General features: G+C 36.9%; 1 protein-coding gene across 1 annotated transcript in view; it reads right to left on the bottom strand.

The window, feature by feature from the left end:
* The window catches only part of COL5A2 (collagen type V alpha 2 chain), a 90,855-nt gene extending 83,958 nt beyond the window's left edge, over nucleotides 1-6,897 (bottom strand). The window contains exon 1 of the mRNA XM_026033740.1: nucleotides 6,748-6,897. Within this exon, the coding sequence (XP_025889525.1) occupies nucleotides 6,748-6,850 (103 nt within the window). The 5' untranslated portion in view covers nucleotides 6,851-6,897. The remainder of the gene's footprint in view (nucleotides 1-6,747) is intronic.
* Between the last annotated feature and the right edge of the window lie 10,134 nt (nucleotides 6,898-17,031).

Genomic DNA, 17,031 nt, shown 5'->3' on the forward strand with positions numbered 1-17,031 from the left:
TTATGACGTCAAAATCTTGTATCACTGCACAAAATTAAGAGGAATTTTACTTCTCCTTGTATGTAGCTATTTTCCCTCCTATCACATAAGCTAAAACTTTTAATATTCATTTGGCAATTATTCAAATTCAAGGTTAAAGTATGCAATTTCATCATGAAAATAGCTTGGAAATAAGAGAGTCTAAGTGCCCTTGCTTACAAATAGTAATAACRAAGTCCAAATATCTTGGTCTTTTAAATTGTTAAATTGGAAAACATCCAACACCTACCAAACTGTTGATGAAAATTTTACAGCTTTGTCAGTTACACAATACATTTTATATACAAAATGTTTCCTCTTTACCAGTTTCAATAAATTGCTTGCTTAAAATGATATAAATGCAACATGCATGTGACAACAGATAGTTTAAAGTAATACTGGACAACTTGAAAATAAAATTACCTTTAATTTTAAAGAGAAAGTGAAAGGCAACTTTATTTGCCAAGCCAGTCCAGTCTGATTCACGYCTGTGTGGCTCACTGAGGAGGGTCTGGCCCAACACTGCACTGTGGTCACCTTAACATGTATTCCAATATCCAGTTCTGCAGAGGTCCTGAAACTCCTATAGGGTAACGATGACACCCTCCTGTTGTGCCTTAGCACAGGACCTTATATTCTGCACCCAGATTCTTTTTAAGCAACTCAAAAGCTTTCAGCATAAACCACAGCTGCAGAGCCTGCAACATGGACAGCAAATACATGGGTTACAACATCCACCATGCGTTAGTGTTCCCAAGGCCATATTTCATCAAGATATCTTCTGCCATAGCTACTGGAGCTTTGCCGTAATCTTTAATCCTTCAAAAGTCTTCAGAAGGGAGACTGTCATTGATTTAAGATTGCTTAACACTACAACTTAGGTAAGAAATGGAAGATAAAAATGATTATGGACTGATAGCCAGAGCCATGATCACCACAGGGAGGAATTCATGATTTGCCGAAATCATTTAAGGAATTAAGAAAATTATTGCCTTTGCTGAATAAAGGGAAAAGTTAAAGCTTCACCAAGGAGGTGTCCATGAATCACTTCTGATTATAGTCAGTTGTGTTACTTTTTGTAAGCCATATCACTGTTTTATCCCTTTTCACAGCTCAGCAACAGAACTAACTCTTTTAATTTCTCTAAATTTAAATCCAGGGTGATCCTCTCAAAGTATAAAGTCATGCCCAAGTCTTTAAAAGATAATATATGACAAAAATTTGTGGAAACATGGTGTGATTTGTACACACATAACGTATTTACTACATTTAACATGTAAACATCATACGTGTTAGTTCTCATCTTCTAAATATGATGTAATACAATTTTACTGAAACTTGAAGTATGCGATTTATTAAATAACTGAAGAATATATGATAATACTAAAAAGAAATTTTCCTCACATTCTTTTATTGGACATTGAATTAGTGCATCCCATATCCCAGTTCAACCTACACCTGACCTTCTGCACACAGCATTCTAGCTAAGGCTTTAGAGCCACAGTTTAACAACACGGTTCTGCTGCCATTTGAGATTTTGCAGTGTGCAACAATCTTTCCTAGTGTTTTGAAGTTCCAAGCTCCAAGAAGYCTTTGTTAAAGACTGAAATTCCAAGTTAATCTCATTAATTTATTCATTTTACACTGGAGAATACTTATTCTTACCTTCTGCATTAGACTAAGAATAGGGCCTCTTGTCTACAGAATAAGGTATTAAAGTCCAAATCTATTCTCTTTCCTAACTATTCAATCTGCACTATCTGATTTATTCTTCCTTATCAATTGYTTCTCAGAAGTTCTTCTATCATCAGGACCTTACACACACACATATACGCGCACACACACACACAGACAAAATCAAGTCCACAAAGACATGTAAGGTGGAAACAACCAGTGYACATATAAGGAGAGATCACATGCCTCCAGCTGGAATTTCCACTTTTTTTTATTATTATTACTGTATTATTTTTTGGCCCTGAGATCATTGCCTTTCTCAGTATACTGAAAAATATTTGCACRCAGGCCATGAACATCTGCTCAGTTCTCTTAAAGGATCATAATGTTGGATGAAGATCCGCGCTCAGAGTCACTGGTTCCCTACACGTACACGACACAATCCTTGCATTTCTTTTCTCACAAAAAGTAGTCTGCTGAATTGACCAGACCTAATAATCCTAACCACAGACAAATCACGTAACTTCCTGTGACTCACTTAACCCAGACAGGAATCTGGTTAGATACTACTTCAACAGCAGATGATGTTTCTAAGCACTGTTTTCACAAGTGAATTTATAATAAATTCAGGGATTTGGTAGAGATTTTTTTTTTAAGAATTTTGAAAGTTAACAAAGTTATAAAATGTTAACATAAATGTCAAAAACATTATTTTATGTTAATAAGCATTATTAAAGAGGACTGATATTACAGTATTTTACTTGAACAGATCAACCCAAATGAATAAAATGTTACCATATTGAAATAAATTGCAAAGTTGGATTTCACTAAGAAATAAACTGGGAGGATGTCAAGAAGTGAATGACAGTGAAACTGAGATGATATGGAGAGGATGAAAAGATCATTTAGTTTCTATGGCAATAATCTATATTTATAAACATTATGGCAAAAAAATCCTGCAGTTACAACCAGAGCACACAATTATTCTGTAAGCACAAATTATCTCCTAAAGAAAAAAAATCAAGTGTGTCTGGACAGCTTGTGTGAACCTCAATTATGGACTCCATAATTTTGAGCTAGAGTCTGCTCAGAGGAAAAATGCTTCTGGAGGACTCTTCTTGTGGAAACTTCTGTGTAGAATCTCCTTCCCACATTTTTACAAGCTGGGAAGCCAACCACAAATATTTAAAAATCATGAGTCAGTCCCCAGAGAACGCCAACATTTTCCTTAAGTGAGAGATTCTCATTTTCTGATTTTTAGAGCCATAATCAATTCTTTTTTCAAGTTCTTTGGAAGGATTAAACCCACAAGCATAAATACCTACATGCACATATGCAGGCACTCAACTCTAAGAAAGCAGAATACACATATAAGCAAATGATTTTGGGATCTGGAACTTTTGGGGAGAACAAAAATCAAGTATCATGAGATCCTCACTAGAATTATGAGAGCTGAAAACACCGAGGGTTTGTTTTTCCYCTCCATCAAATCATTTTTAAAGACTCTATAAATGGTCAAGAATTCACTTTCCTTTTCATAGATACAGCAAACTTTTCCTTGGTAACTCCTTCTTGGCACCTGAAGAGGACACTCTTCCCAGCACCTATCATGGAAGGGAAACTCTGCAGCGTATCAACCTTTTCCTCCCTAATGTTGCTAATATCAATAAAGGAATTAGGGACATATTTACTACTCTGTATTCTACCAGCTCAGTCATTTCCYTTTCCACAAGACCATTTCCCTTCCTCCTGTGTATGGTTCCCAGACAAAGTGGAACATCTCCAGAATTCAAAGACAAGGACAGAATGGATCATGAATACAGATGCTACGACCCTTATTTATTATAGCTTAATCACCCAGCAAAAGAAGGGAAATCAGGCCAACTATTTTTAAATCAATACCAGGTCTCTTAGTGGTCTCAGCTGAAGTAGGGCTCACAATAAAGCAGTGGGATGCAGATGCCTACATTACCATGATATATGCAGACAATTCCTGTTGAAGAAGCTGATGAGAGCCTATTGGCAAATCCAGGACTGCAGTGAGCAACATGGCAATAGGTCATCACTGCCAAGCTTGGATGCAGTGCACAGCAGACAAATCCCCCACAGGGATACAGTTTCCATAGGTCTGGTCCAAGTGAATGAAGGGAGAGATCTTTCACCGAGTTCATCAGAAGTTTTTTATTTGCTTGTTTTTAAATAGGTTATTTGAAGAAAGCATTCATATTTACTCGTAGATGGGAAAGCAACTGCCTAGAAACGTGCATCAGTTCTGCTAGTAATTTCCTCTATCCTGATTTTTAAGGGAAGAGGAAAGATGATTCTGTGCATGGAAACTCCTACACAAAGTGTTAGGGGCCTCCAAGCATTCAGTGCTTATGCACTGCACAGCTCCAGCTATCTCGTGAGCATCTTTTTGGCCCTATTGCTCTTTTGAAGCAACTGGATGCCTGCAAAGACCCAAATGTAGAAGCTGGATCTTTTGTTCTTTTTAGACTTTTCTGACTTTATTCCTAAACTAYAATTCCTAAACGACCTTTTCAGAGGGAGACTTAAAGCATCTAGATGACCTACAGTTGTTTTGCTGTTCTGTGTTTGAAATCATCTGCCTGGCATGCTTTTGTGTGCATTTTAAGTGTGTGTATTATATAGAGTAACTGGCCAAGCATTCTTGAGAAAAACTGATCTGCAGTGGTTCCAAGAGAAAAAAATCAATATAGAAACTGGCAATATTTAAAAAGGACTCAACCCAGCAATACYTGCCAAAACCAATTATTAAGGAGTATGCTTGGTTTGAGGAAGCATTGGGGTTCTTGTAAAATAACTTAAAGATTTCTGAAAATCATTTTACCTGCTTTATTATTTTGCACTTACCTATTAATACAGTACCTGGCATAGATCTCATAGTCATTGTGGTGAAAAATTCCATAAGATACTTTTGAAAAAGCTACTTCTGCCTTTCACTGTGGTTTGCAAGAACTAATATTTACTTTTTCAGTGTTGGCATGAAAAATGATGGGTAAAGGTGTTTTAGATGTTTTCTAATTTAAGCTTTCTCAAGTGCCTTCCTTCCCTCTCCAGAGAGCTCTGAAAGTTGTTTACAGTGGCACCTACACTCAAAAAACATAGTTGACCAAGTAGAGGTGAAAAAGGGCAAAGGCTGCAAGGTATATAAAATTACCTACAGCACAAAACAATGTACACTCAGACCTCTGCAGAAGTTAGTACTAAGCTGAAGACTAAAACAAAAACAATTCTGCAAAGAACTGAATCAGAACTGAAAGAATCTTGTTTATACAGTTAACCCAGGCCTATGTGCAGGATATATTCCTGTCTTCCTCATTATGCACCTTCTCTGTCAACATTCCAATAGTTTGGGGGTGGTTGTTTTTTGTTTTGAGTTTGTGTTTTATTTTTTTTTTAAATAAGGAACATGGAAGAAGCAGCTCCCATGTATGGCAGATAAAAGCTACTACATTCTCAAGCAGAAAAATCAATAAGTGAAATAACTGCAAACAGATGGCGTTAATTTCTCACCGCATATTTTGCTCTCTGGCAGATCGTGTACCTCTCACAGTTTCCCTAGCCATCAGGGTATGGGAAGTACATCCCAGAAGGTGGTGTAACTGGCTTACCCCGTAATTTCCATAATAGCAASAAACTAATAAATGGCACGTAATAACTTAACCTCACATATATCTTTAAAAAAAAAAGGAAAAAGAAAAAAAGCAAGCCATCTTCTTTTACTAAATGAATATTGAAAAAGGGAAGCCAATACTTTCATAAGTGTTTTCTTTTGTTATATACATATCAGGAAAATATACGTCTCTTCTATGGAAATAGAGGCAGTTATTCTCCTAAGATTGTACCAAGTGGTCCCTCTGTAGGACTTCCTACACAACTGTGCACAGCCAGAATAATCGCATTTTTATTTGCAGAGTAGCATTATCAGAACTACTGCATCATCTTACACATCAGGATTTCAATCCTTCTCAGTTGTGCAATGCAGCATATTACGAGAAAAGTTCAGTTGTAAGAAAATAAAACTCCTGAAAATATACAATAATTGCAAACTATATTAGGTTTTAATTTACCGAGAAGCACTTTGGCCTCTTTTCTGAGTAACATCCCAGAATGTTTCCAAAGAAGGCCCAAAAACATGTTCATGAGGGCAAAAGCTACACAGTCTCCTACAACAAGTCTTTTCACATTTCAGGAAACCAAAAATATAGACAAATATCTAGGCTTAAGAAAGAATACAGCCACTACCCGATTCCTTCAACTATCCACTTAGCTTACAGGGCTTGAAATGATGTTAAATAAAAATGGATATTTAAAATAAAGCCTCAGAAAGTTACACAAGTCARGTACACAACTTGCCAGCCTTCTTGCCTTCACATAGCCTGTTAAACCACTGCTCAGAAGTGGTTCAGAAATAGTGGGAAGGGTGGGAAAGTACCAAGCCAGTGAGCCTGTATTCCATTAAACTCCATCAAACCCCGTCCCAGGGGACTGAACAGTAAGACAGAGAAAGCGGGAAGGCGAGGGAGAAGAGGAGAAGGAAAAGGAAAACAAAAGAAAATGAAAACAGAAAATATCATTTTCTGCGTGTCTCTAAAACAAAGAATGTAATAAAACAGATGAAGTTCAGGGCAAAAAGGACTCCACCCTGCAGCACTTCTGTGTTTACTTCTCCCGGCTCGGGCTGTCCGGGCTCGTCTCCAGCCCCCGAGCCTGCGCTTAGCCTCATCTGAAGCGATTTCTTTTGTTGGGAACTTTTCGGTCTCGGCAGCCCCACACGCTGCTAATGCCAGGCAGCAGCAGCAGGGTTTGCTCCCAGGAGCCCCACAGCAACATTTTGCATTTAACTTCAAAGCCTCGCCTGTGCCTTCCCATTATATTCCCAAAGTGCAAACCTCTCAGCAGCCCCCTTCTCAACATAAAATACCCCAAAAGTCTCGTAGCTCTTGTATCACAAAGGTTTTCCATTCCACTTGCTCTCCGGATCATGCCACGAGCACCCTGCACACCACGGGAAAGAAAAGAGAAACTCACCACCATCGTATTCCTCATCTTCTTGTGCTTTTATGGTTACAAAGTGCCCTAATAAAGCAGCAAGGATGAAAAAAGTTCTCGTTTGTACCCAGACTGCCATCATGCCTAGATATTAGACATGTATCCTCTCAGGCAACAAAAAGTGCAAAAAAAAAAAAAAAAAAAAAAAAAAAAAGATAAAAAGTGAGAGAGGGAAAGATCAGCCTTCTAGAAACAAGATGTTTCTCCACTTGTAGCTGCCACCTAATTATTAATCTCCTCTATCGAAGAGCGTCGTGTCCTTCAAGAGTGTAGGAAGAAGTGAATGGGAAAAAAAAAAAAAAAAAAAAAGGAAAAAAGTGGTTATTTTAGCACCATGAAGCCAGCTGGGGAATCGCTCTGCCTCTCAGCATCAGTTCCAGGACAAAGTCTGTGCGCCCTTTTTTTCAGCACCAGCTCCAGCACCGTCTGCAAACTCTCTTTCCAGGGGATGCAGCTTTAAATAGGAAGAATGCTGCCTCCACTTCTCTTCCTGCCCCTCTGCAGCTTGTTCAGGCTCATAATCATCCACTCCCTGCCAAGCAACAGTCTGATTGATGGTAAACAACCGAATCAGAGCTAGCTCCTCTCTTCCTTGAACTTTTCTCTTTGCAAATACACTTTGGGGCTATTTTGCTGCTGCTGTGCAGTGCATAACGCTTGCTCAGAACAAGCTGCTAAGAGAACAAAACATAATTCAGTAAGAAACCGCCTGGAAAGCTCTGCTTTAAACACTCCCCCCCTGCTCCCCCACGCTTCCTGGGAAGAGGATATAGCCCCACTTGGAGCTGATTCACTGTTTAGGAACTTGATCCCTTCCAGCTTGCTGGGAGGAGGATTTCCTCCCCTCTCTAGATAAGTGCCCCCTGCCCTGCTGTAACGCTGTTATCAAACACGACTCCAAGCCCTTGAGAGGGGCAGTGCAGCTTGCTGTACATCACCCCTCCCTTCTCCCCAAAAGGGGCTTGCACTATCACCTGCTCCCCAAAATTTAGTATTTACTTACTTATCCATTAGGATAACTTACTTATCCATTAGGATAACTTACTTATCCATTAGGATAACTTTTGCACATCTCTGGAAGATGCTTTATATTTTTTACATCATAACGATGGTCCAAACTGTCCAGTTATCTTCTTATCTCCTGGTCTGTCTCTGGTCTCTGTCAACTGGTGATCTACCTAACCCCAACCTAGTATTTAGCCATCAACAATGTAGTCTAGTTAATATTATAGCTTAGGAACTAGGTAAAGCTCTTTTGTATGTGCCACTTAAAACTAGGATTAGAATGATCCATTTTTTCTTCCTAGAGTTTTTATTGTCTGTGGAAAAAAAGCTCAATCAGTAATTTCCTCAATTCCTTAGAATGGGATCTGCTGCAGATACAGCTAATATCATTTGCTGGAAGCTTGTCTGTCCCTAACAGCCACTTCAGAATCCTAAAGCCTGTAAAGTTCTCTGCTACCTCAGCAGAAGACCAGCATGCCAGAAGAAAGCCCAGGAAAGACTTGGTATAGCACTGCAATTCTACATCCAAACTTCTTTAATATACAGGCCAGGGATTATCCTAAAAATGCATCTGACACAGAACAAAAATCAGGACAAATTCTGTTCCTTGCCCTCTTGCATCAAGCAGTCTTGCCACAGCAGCCTTGAAACTTTTATGGAATTCCACTGCAGAAACAGGATCCCTCATGGATGAAGGATGAAGAAATGTAACAGGATGAAGAAATGTAACCACGAGAAAYGATGGAAAATTATTATTACAGCTGTGCAAGCCACTGCAATTTAATTTTTGAAATGCAGCCATAAGTATTGGTGAGTACCAGCTGAAAAACTCTGAAATGGAAAGAAAGAGTTACCACTTGTTAATCTGTTTAGTCATAGTAAAATTCTGTTTTGACAGGTTCATGAGCATTTGCGTTCATTTTCTGATTTCAGGAGTGTTATATCTTATATGTCAAATCTCAGCAGAACCCAAGAAATCTCCTTTGAAAAGTTGATGTTACTTGATGCAGGCTAGAATCATCAGCTGCTTTAGATAAGATATATATGGTTTAGAATGAGATCTGAACTTCGCCCTTTGCACTTTTCTATGCACACATTACTAATGAGAGAAAAAACAATAGGAAAATGTACAGTCATAATTCAGTATGTTGCCATTGCTGAAAACTACACAACACATACACATTCCCAAAGGAATATATCCCATTTTTAAAACTACACTACACAAGATGTCCCAGAGAGAGATGGTCATTCCCATTGCATGTCATCCATATGATCAAGAACAGACGTATTAATGTGAACAACACTGAACCTATGGTTGGGCTTTTGAGTAATCCCTGTGCTCATGAATGAAAAAAAAAATGTCTTGTAGGTATTTATTGCTACTAACTATAGAAGATTTATGTAAAAATTCTTGTAATAATGCTGACAACTGCTCAAAGAACTTACTACTGAAAATCCTGCACACAACCTGAGGAAAGACATGATAAAAACCACAGAGAATTCAGACGGTACCACAGAATCATAGAAAATAGCCACAGAGAGAGGAAGAATAAGCCTTGCCATCATTAATTCTAGTTTTCAAGACAAATATCAGAGCAAGAACAGGGTGGAATTATATTTTCTCCTTAGCAGCCTATTGGAGAGGAAAAAAAGTAAAAAAGACAGAATGACACCTTTAGCCATTTTCAGTGGCACTTTGTTCCTGAGGAATCAGAAAGATTTCCAAAGGTGCCTTCAGCCATTTCAAGCCTAACCTTTCCTTTGGAGAGATTCCTGTAGCGATATCTAGAAGTCACCCCTCAAGTTTATTTATGCCTTGAGCTCACCACCAAATGATACCACATAACTCAAAAAGATGAACAACAGAGAAAAGGAGGCAAATTGCTTAGAGAAACAATCCCCTTATGTCTCCTTATAAGCAGTTGCTTTCAACTTGAATGTACATTTAAATAGGTTTCCAGTGTTATTACAAATACCGCAGCTCTAGTCATTAAGCCTATTATTTTTCATTTAAACAAATTCAATTCTAAGCCTAAGCTATTTGATGGCATCACGTTGGAGAGACATTCTTTAGTYGGTGCGATTGTAAACAGCCTCAGACTCAGCAATTCAGAGTGGGCAGATAAATAATTCCAAGTATGTTCAGCGTCACCTCCTGCCATTCCTGCCTTCCTCTCTCAATAGGAGAGAGGCTGACCTGCTATAAAATAACACTGTATATTTACGAAGCAGCTTCTCTTTTTTACTTTTTTTTCCATAGTTTTTAGGATTCTGTAAGAACACAGGAATGTGGAATAGCCTAAGGTCATACATTCAGTAAAGTAAAGCCAGATATAAACTTTTTGGAGCTCATTTCTGTGCCAAGGAAAACCTGATACAGGGGCCCTGATTCTTGGAGCCTCTTTCATTCCTAAACACCCTAACTCTGCCCACTGTTACACCTTAAGCACTGTTAAACCTTAAGCTCATTTAACAAAGCCAAATTTGGTAGAGACAGCCTTGGCAGGAGTGGTAGCACTGAGTGCACTCGCCCTTCTCTTCCACCTCTGCAGAGAAACAGAGGCCAAAATGCAGGACAGGCCACCAATTTCAGTCCCCAGCAAGAGATTCTTTCTACTGCCATGATGCTGCAGCCAATTTCTGACCCAAAAGGACACATAAAAAAGATCCAAAAATGTGAAAGACTGCCTTCTAATGCTTCATGCTTCACACAAGAGCAACCACATACTATAAAAGTCATTAGAATTTGAAATTAAGTGAAGGGAAAGAGAAAAACAAAAACAAGAGYCAAACATCCACACGTAAGCAGTGCATATCTCCTTTTATACAGGCTGTAAAAAGCCTCTTTTTTTACAGCTGTTTCTGTAGCTAAGRCATTTCTCAAAATTTAAAGATATAGTAATCTGRAGAAAACAAACAAAACCCCTAACTATTTCATAATGCCCATCCTGTTGATTTCCATTCCTATATTTCATCCAAAAAGCAGCAACTTTACATTATCTAAGTGAAAATTCTATGGTCTAGAAGAATCTTATGTAAAGTTAAAGGGAGCGGGAGGAACATAACAAAGGAACATGACACTACTCTTAACTCAGATCTTTAGACAGACTAGATTTCAAATAGTATTACCTCTAAATCTCAACTTTCATGATCAAAGCTAATAACTAGTATCATCTGCTTTAAAGTTTAAACAACACTGCATTGGTAACTTTATTGTTYGCTTATGTGAGAATTTTCCCAACAACTTTTAGATGGGATCATTTAGGAAGCGAGTTGAACTCCTTATGGAGGAGGGGAAGGAAATGTTTCTTACTTGGTTACATTTAAACCTTGTAATGCTATTTCACAGYTTGAATTTGGAAAAGCAGGATGATACTTTGCTAGTGTGGGGTCTTGGATTATGTCAGTCATTGTAAATCTGCTTTTGCTACAGGCTAGTCCAAATCTAATAAGCTCAGTAGGGTTATTAGTGCTGGCAGCCCTTGCTTCAGAATGCCTCAATTAAATTAAACTCAACATCACTCTAAGCAAAAAATCAAGAATAATTAGGGGAAATCTTGCATGAAATCCTTCTGAAAATTAAACTTATTCTTTATCTATTACAAGAAAGGGAGCATCATTATTTCATTGTTTATTACAAATTCACTGTCAAGCTAGTTTTCTTCTGCCTGAGAACTTAAACTGATTAAAGTGAAAACATAAAAGGGTCACAGCAAGAGGCACACTTAAATGGCAAGGCCAAATGCTAATCTGTAATTCAAATATACCTCCCCTTCTTCCACTTTTTTTTTTTTTTTTTTTTTAATATCATTTTCCTCGGGATCCTCAGCTAGTTCACTTTGTACTTTAACATTGACTGAAGATCTGTGCAAATGCAGAGTCAAAGTCCCATTCAAAAGTAAGAGTCACATCTCCAGTCATTTTTCTTACCCAGGGGTTTAGTGAAAACAATGGACCATAAACAGGGGATTTGGCTGAAAGTGCATCCTTCAAGTCTTCTTTTCTTTCAGCAACAGGCTTGTGAGCTGTGTTTCCTCTCAGGGATCCATTCACAAGGGCACTTACCACAACCTCAATGTTTGATCCATCATTTTAAAAGAATAGTGCAGTACTTGTTTTATACTCATTTCACTGTCTTTACCCACAACTTTATAGTCACAACTGGTATCACACAACTCAAMTATGTCTTAGTTTTCTGCAGCCCAAGTATAAAACTAGCACTTTCAGAATTCGTCGTTTCCTAGTACAGCAGATTCTGTCTTTAGGAAAACGAAATTCTGTATCTGCTATGTAGAATATAAATTATTTTTAACTACAGAAGTTATTTAAAATGTACGTATTTTATCTGTTGTTGTTGTAGCTTTTTTTAAATCTGTTTCCGGTTATTTAAGTGGATTAAATCACTGCCAGTTTCACATATTTAAAAATATTACAGCATTTATTCTCACAATACTTCAGCAGCATTAATGACCACAACTGAAAAGAGAGTAATGTGACAGATGTAAAATGAATGTTTTACGTACTATGTCCTAATTAAATTTACATTTACCAGAAAATYTTCATTTTGTCATACATATATATGTACATACGTGTGACTAAAACATATATAAAAGAATATGATAAATATTAAATAACAAACTAAACACATTAGCCATACACGAGTACATACAGCCACCCTAGCAAACCAAGTCATGACTATTTAGGATACTTATAGGCCTTATTCTCTTCTGAAAAATACATTTCACTTCTATCAGTTAATTTTTTTTTAAAGGCAAATCCGAGGATGAATAAAACCCATTTTTAAACTCATTTAAAATAAAGCCATGAAAAATAAAAACTTTGCACATTTTTATTATTTTACATGTCAGCATTTCTTTTTCTTGAAAACAACAAGGAAAAGACTATGTCAACAGTGACCACAATAGGAATGATTAACAGACAAATAAAAGCGAATAGCAGCAAGACTAAAAGGAACTGACAGAGAAAAGGAAGCAAGAAAGGAATCAGAATTTATGAAGGKGTAAGAGCTGAAGATGCAAGGCTTGAATCTATGTATCACTCTCACAAAACTGCAGCTGAGTAATTCAGATGAGGGAGCTCTAAGTGTAGCACTGTGTGTCCTAAAATCGCAATTAGAATTACAAGCACAGGACAACAACATATCACTGTGAGTACAGTCGCCTGATTACTTACTCTAGATTCAAATGCAGGATTGAAAAGAGATTCACTAAAGAGAAAAGTTAACTTGGCTTCCTTTACTTTGTTACATCCTTTCTATGCTGCCTTCTTTCCAATATCTTTTTTTTCCCCCCCTAAACTCTTTTGCCTTATGATTTGAATACATTTATGGAACATACTTCCTACCACTAGTAAAGTGTTAATTGAAACCACAGTTCACTCAAAAACAATCCATCAGATCTATATTTAATTTTGCTGTGAAAAAGTGTTAACCCAGCCTTTTAAAAATTTTATGCAGGACCTATTCCTGAGGTAGGCTTATTTTCAAAGCTGTGGTCCATCAACTAATAGATCTGCATCCGGTTAACAGGCTGGAACAGAGTGTGCAGGGGAATACCTACMATCCATATTCACTGGAATGCTTTATTTTGCTTCAGCTGAGTCCATGGCACATTTCAGGAAACCAAGTTCATAGCCTTTTAAAAGAATGGTAGCTGAGTCTAAGATATTTTAAAAATATTATTGCTTAAAGATCTTCTTACATTTCCTTACTAGTGTATTTTTTWWAAAAAAAAGATCTTTACACCTGAAGCTTTCCAGAGCAGGTAAAAACCTATAAAATGTCCTCTTATATTTCTTGTTAGCTATATAATTTCTTACTGCAGCTGCTGGCAGTGTAGCATATGAAAATAAACCTACCTCAGAACTTGRTCCCTCTTGAGTGAGGAATGGGTTGGTTTAAAACACAGATGAATAATTTCCACAGTGGGCCACTGGATTTCTCCTTTCTCTGCATTTCTCAAGCAGCAACCATTTGATATCAGGGAAAAATTTACAGTTCTTGATAGAAAACCAGAAGGTGCACTATAAAGGCTTGATATTCAAATACTTCAAAGTACTACACCATGTCGCGTAACAGCCCTTCAGATTGCCCAGAACCTTAATTTACATCAACATCAGTTGAGCATGTAAATCAAGGCTAAATACAGTTACACAGAGCAAAGCCCACACAGACTTTGGTATGTGCAAAACTAAAATGTCCACARCAAGATGTGGACAAAGTCTGCAGATCTCCTTTACTGTGTTTGAAGTTACGTCTATCAAAATAGCATCAAAAAAAAATTCAGATTTTTCAGATTTCAGCCACACACCCTCATTTCAGATGCTGAACAAGCTTAGCAACCAACACAGAGCTGGCCAGTCAGGCTTCTCTGCAGGTTGTGACAGAAGCTCTAGAACTCACATTTTTAACACTGTAACTGCTTTATACCATATCTACTTTAGGATCCATAGTTGCAGTCGTCACAAATATGCAAACTTGACTAAACGTTATTCATGTAAGCCAAGCACAAACGCATCCCCAGCACAAGTTCTTGATGCATGATAAACTCCCTGGAAAGGAAAAGGAGGATGATAAAAGYRAAGCTGTGGGCCTATAAAAACAAACACAGAAAAAAGTATCAAAGCTGTAGTAAAGATTCTGAATTTCCCAAGAATGTTTTCTTTTATCACTCCCACAACTATGGCAAAATAATAAATCACTTTAAGTGCAAACAGTCGCTGAATCTAGGTAGTATAAATGTTCCGTAGATCTAATAGTGCATATATATATGATGCTTGTATGCCTGAACAATATACATAGACATGGAGGTTTTTATGTTTAGAGTTTATATATCTCATATATATGGCATATTGATTTATATTTTCAGAAGAGAAACAAGTTATGGAATTCTCCATAACACATTCCTACTATTCAGTGGGACAATGACAAGCAGTATCCTTTTCAGGGAGGCTTTTTCACTCTTACATTCTGRAAGAAATATGAAGCACAATGGACATGGAATATGAAGCATGTAAGTCCCCACAATTTTCATACTGTTGCCATAAATTAACAGAACTCATTTATTTCTTTTATTCCTAACCAAAGTCCATCAAAGTCAAGAAGAATCTTTCAACTAAATTATTTTATACCTTGGATCAATAGTTCATGGCATTAATTGGTAACTGGTAACCATAGTTGAGAATTAATTTACCTAATAAAATATATGAATAGCTCTTGTCTAGAAGAAATGCAGAGATAACTAATAGAGTTGCTTGCTCCTTTGGAACTTTTTTGTTTTAAGCACTTGTTATTTTTACTCAGAAAACAAAAGCTAGATATAGCTATAAGTTGATTGAAATCTAAATATTATATWTTTTTGTCTGTTGGTTACCAGGTTCTGTACTTAACTATTTTTATTCCGCTGTTCCTTACAATCTTTCATGTTTGGAGTATTTGGCTTTATTAATATGATCTCACATGATATTATGTCTTAAATATATTCTCAATCATATATTTGTAAAAAAAAGAAGCCCAAATAGCAAGTACTAACATTTCATGGATTTCAGTATACAAGGAATGAAATATTTGAGTATAATTGAATATATTTAAATGTCTCACATACTATTTAGCAAACACAAACAAAAACGCTGTTTTAACTTCTTTTATATRTTTCCAACATTCCACATTGCAATAATTTTCCTACTAAAAAGAGCAAAGCTTAATTTGAAACAAAACTGTAATTTCAGATAAAATGGTTTGAAACATACTTCTGCCTTAGTGCTAATACRAAAAACTTATCTAAACTTTTGTGCACCTGGAACAGAAGCTTTAACTAATGCTCTTTTTAAGTACCTTTAACAATGAAAGAAAAAAAAAAAAAGGTAAAAGGAAAGGAAGGCGTGGGGAGTGTTACTCAAATCCTTGCTCAGTGCTGCAGATCACTTATTCTAAACTGTGTAATAAGGCACTTTCCAGGTAGAGTGGAAACTGCACAGCAGACAGCACTTCTGCTTAAATATAGTTCTAAAAAAAATGTAGWCTACTTCTGTTTCAACAGTGAAATAAATAAATTCAGGTTCTATGGATAAAAAATAAAAAAAGGTGGAGCCTTTTACATTATAACCACAGMCTGAGGTCATATAACTGACTATTCTTATGACAGAAGTGTAATGGCCTCTTTGAACATCTGCTACTACATAAATCAAGGAGTTTACAAACCTACATTTTACTTTTACATATAAGTTACGATAAACCACCAATAAGGCCAAACTTAACACACCCATGGAGTAAAGGAAGTGCTCAGTTAGGGTGGCATACAGATGRATATTTTCCTTGGCAGGGAAGTCATCTGTACAAACAAGAACACAACTGAATTCTGCACTTTCTGCAGTATCTGAGCTGGAAAAAAAAGAGGCTGTCCCAAGTTATATTGCATAGGAAAGAACAGAATAGATGCAGAATTCAGAATGCTTCCTTCACTTTTAAGGAGTTAGATCACTCTCAGGATTTTCACTGGCATATTCCTTCTTGCACTGCTTATAGCAATGCTTTTGAAACTCTACTTATCATTATCATAGAGCTTTGTTTCCACAGAAGTAGAGCTTACAACAAAATCCTGCAGTCYATCTAAAGACAATTTGCCAGTTTCCATATTTTACTTAGAGTCACGTTTTCATTCTCAATTCCAATCCAGCCATAATGACCATTTATGAATGCAGAGATCAGAAAACTTCAGAAAAAAAAAAAAAAAAACACACAAAGATGAGGGGAAGATGAGTTACTTCAGTAACCAATCTCACAGTAATCTGGCCCTAATTTCTTAGTGAAGAGCTTTTCCTTTTTATCGTACACCTTTAAAACYAAATATACTTTGAAAGTAAGAGTATGCAAAGGATACCTGCAAATATTACTTTTGCCACATTTAAAATAACTGCAGTACTTATTAACCCATGGCATAATTGTACGCATATTTTGAACATTTGCTACTAAACATAAAGCAAAKAGTTTACAGACTCACAATTTAAGGACAGAGATTACACGGATTTATTATAGAACTCGGAAAGCAGAATCAGGAAAGCAGAAACAACTCTATCCAATCCTCTGTTCTCATTAAGGAAATAGCAAAGTGTTCAAATAGTTAACCTAATATATATATTTTCATAAGAAAACCTGCTGGAACTGGCTTGGAAAATTGAGTCACTAGCATTCAGACAAAACCATAAACTATTTTGAAATCCCAAGGTCATCAAAGTACCTGT

Source organism: Nothoprocta perdicaria, unplaced genomic scaffold, assembly GCF_003342845.1.
Source record: "Nothoprocta perdicaria isolate Ctin4 unplaced genomic scaffold, notPer1 scaffold_132, whole genome shotgun sequence".
In the NCBI taxonomy this organism is placed as follows: domain Eukaryota; kingdom Metazoa; phylum Chordata; class Aves; order Tinamiformes; family Tinamidae; genus Nothoprocta; species Nothoprocta perdicaria.